Source organism: Psammomys obesus, unplaced genomic scaffold (genome assembly GCF_907164565.1).
Source record: "Psammomys obesus unplaced genomic scaffold, mPsaObe1.curated_primary_1811, whole genome shotgun sequence".
NCBI classification, from domain to species: domain Eukaryota; kingdom Metazoa; phylum Chordata; class Mammalia; order Rodentia; family Muridae; genus Psammomys; species Psammomys obesus.
This window is the reverse complement of record NW_026585504.1, coordinates 15,466,117-15,478,244: the sequence shown is the minus strand read 5'-3', so window position 1 is coordinate 15,478,244 and position 12,128 is coordinate 15,466,117. Positions and strand designations below refer to the sequence as shown.

At 40.8% G+C, this 12,128-nt stretch overlaps 1 protein-coding gene across 1 annotated transcript in view; it reads left to right on the top strand.

Moving 5' to 3' along the window:
* Ganc (glucosidase alpha, neutral C) overlaps positions 1-12,128 on the top strand; it is a 53,835-nt gene that overhangs the window by 29,771 nt on the left and 11,936 nt on the right. The window contains exons 13-17 of the mRNA XM_055629265.1: positions 599-678; positions 3,378-3,521; positions 5,546-5,642; positions 8,886-8,987; positions 10,795-11,038. Coding sequence (XP_055485240.1) covers positions 599-678; positions 3,378-3,521; positions 5,546-5,642; positions 8,886-8,987; positions 10,795-11,038 — 667 coding nt within the window. The remainder of the gene's footprint in view (positions 1-598; positions 679-3,377; positions 3,522-5,545; positions 5,643-8,885; positions 8,988-10,794; positions 11,039-12,128) is intronic.

The following is a 12,128-nucleotide window of genomic DNA, read 5'->3' as shown; positions in this document are numbered from 1 at the left end:
TCTTTAAACAGAGATAGGAAGTAGGGAATGAGGAAAGTGTGGGGTGAGGGGCAGGGATAATATGTCCGGCAGGCTCTCCCTTGTGATTGCTCTCTGTCCTTTTAGCCTATCGTTTTGACTTTCAGCCTTTTATGAGTGACTTCAGCAGCCTATAGAATGCTAGATGCAAAAGTTGTTAGTTTAAGGCCTTGTTAGAAGTTCTCCAAAGAGCAAAAGAATGCACCACTGTGTCATAAATCCAAATGCTATGCCTTCCTGCTCTTTCTTGAAACATTTAGACAAGTCTGTGTTCTCTTTAAAAACAGGAGTCACTGCAGGGTATTCAGCATCCCTGCTCTTGGCCTTTCTTGGGTCATGAGTAAAGGACAGGCTCTATCCTGACTTCTTCCTTGCCATGTCATGGGCCTCTGGTGTTGAAAGTGTTAAACTTTGTCACTTTAAAGATTACCTTCACTTGTAGACCATGCCTCTCTCAGTTGTCTTTGTATTTGATGTGAGATGTCCATTGATAACCTGACTCTCAAGTCTCATATCGTCTTTACTGTACATCTTGCTGTAATGATCACTGCTCCTGACAGACTGCCCACTGTCTCTGCAGGTCTCTCATCTTACCTGGATTTCACCAGTCCCAAGGTCAGAGAGTGGTATTCCAGCCTTTTTGCTTTCACTGTTTATCAGGTTGGTTTTTGTTCTTTTACTGTTTCCTAGTTAACCTGAAATGATGAAAGGAAAAGGCAGCTTCCTTTCATGAAGTAGCATATATATACATTATAAAATAAAAGGCGAGGATAGACATCACATTACAGACTTTGGTGGCATTAGGAAGGGGACTATGCACATTACTAGCTCTATAAAAACTGTGGTTTTCCTTGTATCATAACGGACTATGATATATCAAACCATAGTACAATGGTGATTTATTCTACTTATTGATTACTGTGTACATGTTAATATAAAATACTATTCTACAACTATTATTGGAAGTTGCTGTGAAGCCAGGCATGGGGGAATGGTAATCATAGCACTTGGGAAGATGGGCAGAAGAATTGCCATGAATTCAAAGCCAGCCTGGGATACAGAGTAAAACTCAGTCTCAAGGAAAAACAAATAAACAAAAAACTGGGTGTGGTGATGCTCACCTTAAACCTCAGCAGTTGGCAGGCAGAAGCAGAAGTTCTGCAAGATGGAAACCAGCTAGGTCTACATAGCAAATTCCAGGACAACCAGAGTTACAAAAAAAGACCCTGTCTCAAAAAACAAAAAACTTACGGGTAGGGAAATAGCTAGGTTGACAAGAGTGCTTAGACAGCAGAGCTGATCCCCAGCACAGCAAAGACACAGGCATGGTAGCAGATGCCTATAATTCCAGCATTTAAGGGTAAAGGCAGAAGGATCAGAAGTGAATGTCAACTTCAGCTAGTTGTCACATTCAAGACCAACCTAAGCTACATGAGACCCTGTCTTAAAAAAAAGAAAGAAAAGGAGTAGACAAAAATCATCAGCAATAAAATGGGTATTACAAGTGTGAAACTATCTTAAAAACCAGTAGTTCTCAACCTATGGGCCACAATCCCTTTGGGAGTTCAAACAACCCTTTTACAAGATTTGCATATTAAATATCTCTATATCATTTATCTACATTATGATTCATAACCAACAAAATTACACATATGGCGTAGCAATAAAAATAATTTTATGGTTGGGGTGATCACAACACGAGGAACTATATTAAAAGGTCACAGCATTAGGAAAATTGAGAACCATTGTTACAAACCATAATGTGTTATTAAAGCAAAATATAATTGAAATCTTGAAAGAACAGAAGAGGTCACATTAGAGACCTGTCTTCCACCATTATGGTTATGATGACAACCGTGGTGATACTAACACAAACTGAATGCAAGCCACACCAAGCGCTCTTTTAAATGTTTGATGTGCATTCCCCCATTTTTTCTTTACAATAACACTCTAAATCTTAATAAGTAAATATGAATCCCACACATAATAAAATTGAGGTGTGGAGAGTTTAAAAACCCATAAAGGTCACCCACTTACTAAGTGATGAGCCCAAGATCTTCATTCAGGTCTATTTGTCGCCCAAGCTCAGCTCTTACGCACAAGACACTCACTTCAGTGCATCATTGATTAGGAGATTAGAAAGCAGGGCAGTAGAAACAACAATCCCTAGGCAAAATGTGGCTATAGTCATTTACTTCATTATTGCCTATGGCTGCTTTCACAACACTGTGCCAGAGTAGAGTAATTAAAGAGCTTTTATGATCCACAAAGATGGAAATGTATATTATCTAGATCTTTACAAGAGGAAGAAGAAGATAATAGTATGAAGAAGAGGAGGAGGATAAGAAAGCTTGCTGATATTTGCTTTAGAAGTGCTAAAAGAAGAATGGAGGAAAATATTTGAAAACTATGCAGCCTTATTCTTAGGAGTGTATTTGCTTAGAAGCCAAGCATGGTGGTACATGCCTTTAATCTCAGCACGTGGAGAAGCAGAAAAAGGTGGATCTTTGTGCATTCAAGGCCAGCCTGGTGGTATACCGAGTTTCAGGACAGCTAGAGCTACATAATAGACCCTATCACACACACACACACACACAAACACAGAGTTCATTTACTTAGACACAGTTGAAGGTGCAGAATCGAAAGACAATCTATAGGCCACTCCCAAGCACTGGAAAGATCATCTACCATGTGGGTAAGGTCTCAGGTGTGTTCTGTGATGTCCTGGAAAGAAGCTGGGCCTCATCTGGACGTGGTGTAAAGAATAGGGCACTAAGAAATAATAGAATGAGCTGCCTGAAGCTCCCTGTACTGGTAGTCACATGCTGAGACCAGGGATTTTATAAGAATTTTAAAACCATGTTCACTAGATGGAAAGAACACAAACTAGATAAGATGTTAAGAAACAGAAAATTCACCTGTCAAGTCTTTCAGAGTATTAGAGAAAAAAACAGATTCGTGTATAGTAATAATTGCTTTTAGTTAAGAATTGTAGCAGCGATTTCTTCTCAGCTTTTTGGGTGAAATCAAGTGACAATTTGTAGTAGATAGTGAATGATGCAAAGCTTAATGATAAGTATTCACAATTATTTTTCTGGCATGTATTCTCTAAGGATATCTTGGAATGAATTCACAGACAATAAAGTACCGCACTCTTATCAACAAATATTTAATGATAGCTTTCTTTGAGTCAGAAACTATTCTAGGTGCATGGGATTTTTATTGAACAAAACAGACAAAATTCACAGCCTCATCAGCTTAAAGAAATACATAAGAAAGAAAAGAAAGAAGATCAGGGATACTGTCCTATTAACACCATCCCTGGGGAAGGATTCTTATGAACGGGGTTCACTTTCTAGGGATCTTCGGGTATCCTCTTCATATGGAATGACATGAATGAGCCCTCAGTCTTCAGAGGGCCAGAGCTAACCATGCAAAAGAATGCCGTTCATTATGGCAACTGGGAACACAGGGAACTTCACAACATCTACGGGTTTTACCAGGTAAAATAAGAAAAGAAGTCAACAAGATTCATATGCCCTGTTCTTAAACACGGCATCAGCTGTATAATCGAGTGTACTCTGCATGTCTCTTTGTGTGTCTTTGCTGTCAACTGCAGTGAGTCTTAGATTACAACCTATTTATTATTTCCCCCTACTTCCCTTTCCTTCCACAATAAGCCTGATAAATTTAAAATATTGTATATGACAGTTAATACTACTAGCAGACATATGTTGGCACAAGCAATCTAGAAATATATTAATGAAGGTAATTAAAGCAAGGTTTTAAATTTTCATAAACATCTATCTAATGCAAGCTTAGCTGAGTTTGGTGGCACACATGTGTAATCCTAATATTCATAGTACAGAAAGACTGTGAATTCAAGGCCTGCCTGGCCTGCGTAACGGCTTCCAGTCCAGCCTAGACTATACGACATCCCTGTCACAAAAGCAGAAAGCAAACGCTGGCTAGAGCGAGGGCTCAGTGTTTTAAGAGTTCTTGCTGCTCTTCCAGAGGACCTGATTTTGGTTCCCAGTACCTAAGTTGTGCAGCTCACAAAAGCCTAACTCTAGCTCCAAAGGATCTAACACTTTCTTCTGGCATTCAGAGGCACCCACACAAGGAGTATACATGTACACATATACATATATATGTACACGCATACATATATATATATATATATATATTATGCAGACCATATGGATATTATCATATGTAAAATTTTTAAAATACTTACAGGGACTAGAGAGATGGCTTAGTGGTTCAATCCCAGAACCTACTTGGTGGCAAACATGATCTGTAATTCCAGTTCCAGAGGATCCAAAGCCTTTTTCTGGCATCCATAAGTACTGCATACACATAATGTATAGACATACATGTAAGCAAAACACTCGTGTATAAAGAAAAAAAAATCTAACAAAAGAAAACAAAAACCCCAACCCTGTAAAAACCTCAAAGCCGACCCTTGGGGACACACCTCCTCTAACAAGGCCACATTTCCTAACCCTTACCAAACAGTTCCACCAGCTGGGGATCAAGTATTTAAATATGTGAGCCTAGGGGCCATTCTCATCCAAACCACCACAGTATACTTTTGAAATGTGTAAGCTTTCCTAATTTGCTCAGCCTTCTGAAAACGTGGTAGAATCGTCTTCTATTTGTTGATTGTATCCAAAGATTGAGAATCACATACCCTAACTTATACCTATGAGTCTTTGTTATTTTTGGAATGTGACCACATGCCTGTAGGTCTCCCACACTTGTTATTTTCTAATGGGAGGTGCTAACTGGAAATAGCCTCTTCCATATTACCTCCTCCAGGTAATATATGTTTATTTCTCTAAAAGCCTTTTGCTTTAATTGTCAACTGCCTTGGAAATTTATTTGTTTGTTTTTCAAGACAGGGTATCTTTGTGCAGTCCTGGATATCCTGATACTCACTATGTAGATCAGGCTGGCCTCGAACTCAGAGATCCTCCTGCCTTCGCCTCCCAAGCCCTGGGAATAAAGGTGTACACCACTACTGCCCAGTAGGGAATTTCTTATGAAAGCTAAAACAAACACTTAACTTCTCTGAAATTATTTTTTTACCAGTAACAACTCTCTGACTCACAGATTATTGTGTAGATCATATGGAAATATAGTATGAAATGCCTGCTAGATATTCAGTGCTAACTGAATAAGTGGCAGATTGTTTTGTTGCTGTTGTTTTGTTGTGTGGTGTGTGTGTGTGTGTGTGTGTGTGTTCTGCCATGCTGGGCCTCAGGCACGCTGGATGGCCAATCTTCTACACATCTGCATCCTATATGTGTTTACTCTTATTTCATTGATATTCCTAATCAAATGTTTCCATCATTTAGGCAAATTAATGACATTCATTGTATCATCAAAAAGACTTGATGGGTTTATTATTTTCAATTTCATAGTCCCTCCAACTTTTCTCCTGTTAGTAGTCTATTGAGCATGTTGGCATGATGCCATCATCCTGTCTCCTCTTTCCAATCTTTCTCCATTGACTCACTTGCAGCAAATGGCTACTGCAGAAGGATTGATACAGAGATCTAAAGGGGAGGAGAGACCCTTTGTTCTTTCACGTTCGTTCTTTGCTGGATCACAAAAATATGGTAAGAAATGGTTCACATCACAAAATACAAGGTAGTTCCCCATTCTTTTCTTTTGTATACCATTTATGATATACCACTGTGTTCCTCTTCAGTAGCCTTGTATCTTATAGTATAGAAAATGACATGCTCTGATGTGGGTACTTTTAGTATGAATGAAAAGACCTAGAGGTACCTCAGTTGGGGAGTGTTTGCCTAGTTGGCAGGAGGCCCTGGGTATAATGCTCAGCCCTATAATAACCCAGGCAATGTGGTATGTGTTTGTAATCCTAGCACTCGAGAGGTGGAGGCAGGAGGAATAGAAGTTCAAGGTCATCTTCCAAGGCCACCTTGGGATGAATGAGACCCTATCTCTCTCCCACACCCCCAAAAACAATAAACCAACTTTCATCAATATCTTAGGTAGGGATTCTATTGATGTGAAGAGACACCAGAACCACAGCAACTCTTAGTAAGGAAAACATTTATAGGGCTGGCTTATACTTTCCGAGGTTTAGTCCACTGTCATCATGGCAGGAAGCATGGCGCCATGCAGGCAGGCGTGTTGCTGGGGAAGGAGCTGAGAGTCACACTGCACCTGGCTTGAGCATCTGAGACCTCAAAGCCCACCCCCTAGTGACACCTTCTCCAACAAAGTGGCACCTACTCCAGCAAGGCCACACATCCTAATACTGTCAAACAACTACAATCATGTTGAGTACTTTTTTCCTACTAAAGAAATGACCACTTATGTGTTGGGAGAGTGACTCTGGAGTATTCAGTTTTCTGACACAGCTTTCTCTGATCCTGTCTTTTTGACTTGGGAAACCCAGGGAAATACACCGCTAACATACTGCTCCGGCCACCTGTTCCACTTAGCAATATGGCTTAAAATAAACCTGGCTTTTGCTTGTTGTCAGGGTCATCTATGACTGGATCTGGTTTAATACAGATCTGTTTCAACTTGACCACTCTCGGGCAGGAAGGCTATTTTAAGGTCTCCATTCTTACATAAGTAACTGAGAGCTTAGGTCCTAAGGTAAAGAACCTGGTTTTGATGTATTGTAGATATTTTTAGGTCTCGCATTCAACCTCCCCAAAGCAGCCCATGTTCTTCAGCCAAAGGACAGAATCATGTCAACAGAGGAGCTCATCATAGCATTAGACCTTGAGGCTGAAAGAAAAGTTTACACATGTAAGAGTAAAGGAACAGTTACAAAATTGTGGGTCATCCACAAGAAAAACTATCATGAGGCAGTTTAAGATTACAGTTTAAATGGTTTTTTTTGGGTTTTTGTTTTTTGTTTTTTTTTTTTTCATTTATTTTAGGGAGACGTGACACATACCACATGTGTAGAGGTCAGAGGTAGTTTTAGTTTTAATTGCATGAGAATATGTTTGTAACATTATATAAATTAAAAAAGAAAGCATGCCTAACTGATATTCATTATCTCGATGGTTTAAAATGCAGGTGTAGTCATTTAAGTCAATAAATAGGTTCTGGCAAATATAGGAAAATTTAAGCCTATAGTCCCAGCGCTTGGGAGTGGAAGCGGGAGGATCAGGAGTTCAAGATCATCATAAGCTACATAGAAAATCTGAAAGCATCCTGTGATACATGAGATTCTGTCTCAAAAATAACTAAGTCAATAAGGGCTAGCAAGACGGCTCACTGAGTTAAGGCACTTGCCACCAAGCCTGATGACCTGAGTTAAATCCCAGGGACCCACATGGTGGAAGGAGAGAACCAAGGCTACATAGTGAGTTCCTATCTCAAAAACAAAACAAAACAAAACAAAACAAAAAACGAAAAAACTGCAGGGGAATTTAGGGAGGCAAAAAAAATTAATGAAAACGTTTCTAGGCATCGGTCTAGAAAGGTAAAAAGAGATATGGATGTTAATCGTTTTTCTTTTGGAGTCTTTTGCTGCAGGGTCTTACTATGTAGCTCAGGCTGGCCTTGAACTTGTATTGCCTCTCCCTCCCCAGAGCTGGAATAGCAAGCATGTCCTGTGCTGTCTAAATCCTCTCTCCTCTCTTAGATTCAGGTCTGCTTTCTAGTCTCCAGTACTCTGTGATCAGTTGCCCCAACATGTAGCTAGGAGAACATGGCCTTTTCCAGTCACATGCTTGACCAATAGCTATAAAGAGCTTGTGACTGAACAACCATTAACACGGTACATCACTGTGTCTACATGAGTTTTCTTTTTGTTTGTTTGTTGAATTTCTCTGTTTAACTCTGGCTGTCCTGGAATTCTCTCTCTCTGTAGACCAGGCTGGCCTCGAACTCACAGAGATCCACCTGTCTCTGCCTCCCAGAGTGCTGGGATCAAAGGTGTGCTCCTATCACCTGGTTTACATGAGCTTCCTTGATAGGTGTGTCCTCGTGATTTCAAAATCATTATGTAGATACATCCATGGCCCAACTGATGTCAAGGAAAAATCACTAGAGTGCTGTTTTTTAAAATCCTTTGAAAAGATTTTTCTCTGCCTATAGGACAGCTCAACATTTCTACAGAAGACTGAAACAAAAATACCTACTGAAACAGTTTTGGTAAAAGATAGGCCAAAGGGGGGAAAAAAGGTTCCATGTTTAATCTAAATGTAGTAAAATGAGATTATTTTCCCTCTTAATGTCTCTAATGATATATAATCTGTTATTATAAACTCTTACCAACATAATATGAACTGGAACTTTGGCTTTATCGGTCTGACTTCTAGACTCGGATCTATTTAATTTGACTATATAACTAGGGTAGATTATGGATCCACTGTTTTACATGTTTCCCTAATCTATAAAATATAGCTAATAATAGTGTTTGTCTCATAGGACTGTTGTGATAATCAAGTGGTACAAGAAAGCCTGAGTATTTAGTTGTTTTTTTGTTATTGATGTTGGTTTAGTTTAGTTTTGGTTTTTGGGGGGTTTGTTTTTTAAGACAAGGTTTCTCTGTGTAGCCCTGGCTGTCCTTGGAACTTCCTCTGTAGGCCAGGCTGGCCTGCAACTCACAGAGATCCACCTGCCTCTGCCTCCCAAGGGCTGGGATTAAAGGCGTGTGCCACCACTACCCAGTATTTTATGGAGCTTAATAACTTTTTCACTTTAGAAAATTGATACTTTTTGCAGAAATATTAGAATTTATTTAAGGTGAAAAATCTGTTTCCTTTTTTTTTTTTTATTTTTGTCTTTTACAAATATGGACTCTAAATGAAATGGAATGCACTGGATGATCTGTGTGTTCCAATGCCTTGTTATGGGCAATCTAGGTGCAGTCTGGACGGGAGACAACACAGCAGAGTGGAGCTATCTGAAGATCTCCATCCCGATGTTGCTCACCCTCAGTGTCTCAGGCATCTCTTTCTGTGGAGGTAAGCTGATCCCTGTCCTGAGGCTTCAAGAAGGTAGCGAGAAGTGAGGGTCCTCAATGCTTATTAGTTGTTTGGGGCAAGGATAAATGCAAACGGGAAACTGGGAGAAGAGCAATACTTGCTTTAAAACTTACCACACAGCCTGATGTGGTGGCTTGCCCCTTAATGCCAGCATTCTAAAGGCAGAGGTAGGAGGATCTCTAAGAATTTGAGGCCAGCCTGCTGCAGTGGCTCACACCTGTAATCCCAGCACTCAGAGAGGCGGAAGCACGTGGATCTCTGTGATTTTGAGGACAGCTGGGATTACATAGAGAGACCCTATTGTTTTGTTTTGTTTTGTTTTAATGCTGCATGTATCTTGTCTGAATTGAGGACCTGAAATCAGGCAGAGGATGAGGAGCCTTTTTCCTTCCCTCGTTCCCTCAACGCTGCCTCCAGAGACACAGTAACAGAGTGTTCCAGAAACATGAGAGCGCTGCAGACAACTTAGCACATGAAAAGCCAGCCTAGGCCTGGGTGTGCAGCTCAGTAAGCTGCTAGCCTAGTATGTTGAAGGCCTTGGGTTGATAGGCAGCAGCCAGGGAATGAGGGTCAGCCTTACAGAAGTACTTTGTGCTCAGCAGATATAAGATTCTGTAGCATAATTTAAATTTATTTTTTCCTTCAAGATGTGCTTGGTTGGCACATTGCTTGCCTAGCTCGAAAGAAGCCCTCAGTTTGACCCCCAGCCCCACATAAAGATACACATGGCCGCACATACCTATGATCCAGCACTGGGATGTAGAGATAGAAGGATCAAAGGTTCAAGGTTGTCCTGAGCTACTAGCCAAAACAGATGGGACTATGGAGGTGGCTCAGTCAGTAAAGTGCTTGCCACACAAACATGAGGCCCTAAGTTCAGAACCCCAGCACCCATGTGAAAGTGGCAGATGCAATGGCAGGTGCCTGTACTCCCAGAGCTGGGGACACCGGGATGCTTGCTAACCATCCAGTCTAGACAAACTTCAGGTTCAACGAGAGACCCTGTCTCAAAAAATAAAATAAAGCAAAGAGTGACTGAGGAAGATACTAAAATCAGGTTGTGGCCTACACACACACATGTACCTTCTCACACATGAACATCATGCATGCACACGCAAAAGATGCACTCTTGGAAAAGACAGATTTAGTTAAAATGCATGTCTGATGGCTTGCCTTCCCTCATCCTAAGAATTCAACACAGGTAAATATATAGGTAAATATAAATATAAAGGTGCTCGGAATATACTGGCTGCAGTTGTAGCTGCAGATGTGATTGATTTTTATTTTGTAAGAATAAAAAACAATAATATCACTTTTTTGATATATGTGTCTTTATGACATTGGGCCACAGGCAAGAAATACATGCTCTGCCCAGGAGATGAGCATGAAAATTCTACCTAAACCTCCAAGGCTGTTGATTTGCTTCTCTGGTTGATACTGTTTTAGCTTTTGCTTTCAAAAGAAATAAATTACCAATTTTTCCTTCAGCACACAGACACACACCTAGTGCAGTTTCTGGGTAGTGGAGGACCCAAAATACACAGGACAACTGCTGTAACAGAAAAGCCTGTGGCCTTTTGACAAAAAGAGAGAGAGAGAAAACCCATAAAGCATTCTGGCAGGTCCCTGGCTGTTTTCATGGCTGCTGCTCCTGTTTGAGGCTATCGTTTGCCTGTCGTGTTTAGTGTGCATGTCAAGCATCTCTCAGCTTTCAAGGCCTTGTTTTACCTTAACACATCATTTAGTTCATGTGTGGTCTTCATCTGGTTTTTCTCTGTCTCACCAGCTGATGTGGGTGGCTTCATCGGCAATCCTGAGGCAGAGCTGCTAGTGCGTTGGTACCAGGCTGGGGCTTACCAGCCCTTCTTCCGGGGCCATGCTACGATGAACACCAAGCGGCGAGAACCCTGGCTGTTTGGGGAAGAAAACACCAGGCTGATCCGGGAAGCCATCAGAGAGCGCTACACCCTCCTACCCTATCTCTATTCTCTGTTCTACCATGTGCACATGTCTTCTGAACCTGTCATGAGGTAAAAAGGGCACACTCTAGGTAGGGGCTCCAGAACCAGCCAACAGATCCCCTCACTGACGAGGGACTGGAAAACCCATGTGTTTAGTCAAAAGTTTCAGTCAGCTTTACTTCTCGCTGTACTCGGGGTGCTGGCGTTGAAGACACCGAAGCTACTGACTGGATCCTCTACCTCTCATGATCAGAATATTGCTATTTGTTGAGAAATGGAAATGTTGTAAAGAATAAGGAGTGGCTTTGCAGCTAAAATAACTTTAGTGTTTTACACATATTCTTCTCATGAAAAATAACTTTTCTGCTGTCTGAGACTTGATTTTACCCATATGGTTGAGCTGTTCCAAGCTTGAGGTAGGGATTTTTTTTTTTTTCTGCTTATAAATTCTACTTTGAAGGCACAAATCAATTTTTTAGGTTAGAGAAAAACATGCACCAAGTTCCGAGTCAGCATTTCCTAAACTTGCTTCAGACCAGAAGTTTTCTGGAGATTCTAGTCATCAGCTAGGGTTAGGGACACCTGCTTTGTTACCATTAAGTTGAAACAGAATATACTGTTGCAAAGGCAGGTAAATAAGTAGCAAGTTTTATTTGTTAAAAAATACTGGCTGGAGCAATGGCTCAGCTGGCTGCTCTTGCAGAGAACCTTGGTTCAATTCCCAGCATCCACACAACTATCTGTAACTCTAGGCCCGGAGGATCCAGTGCCCTCTTCTGATGTCTGCTGGTACCAGGGATTCATGTGGTGTACATACATATATACATACATACATACATACATGCAGGCGGCAAAGTGCTTATACACATAAAATCATTTTAAATTTAAAAATTAAAATTTTTTTCAGTTAAAAGATATCTGTTAAAAAAAAAAAGATATCTGTTTCTTGGTGCTGGAGATATGGCTCAGCAGTTAAAAGTGCTTGCTGCTCTTATAAAGGACATAAGTGTGTTTCCCAGCACCCACTTATGGGTCTGGTGGCACACAACCAGCTGGCTCCAAGGGTTCCAGCACCCTCTTCTGGCCTCTGTGAGCACTTGTGCCCAAGTGATACACACACACACACACACACACACACACACACACACACACACACACA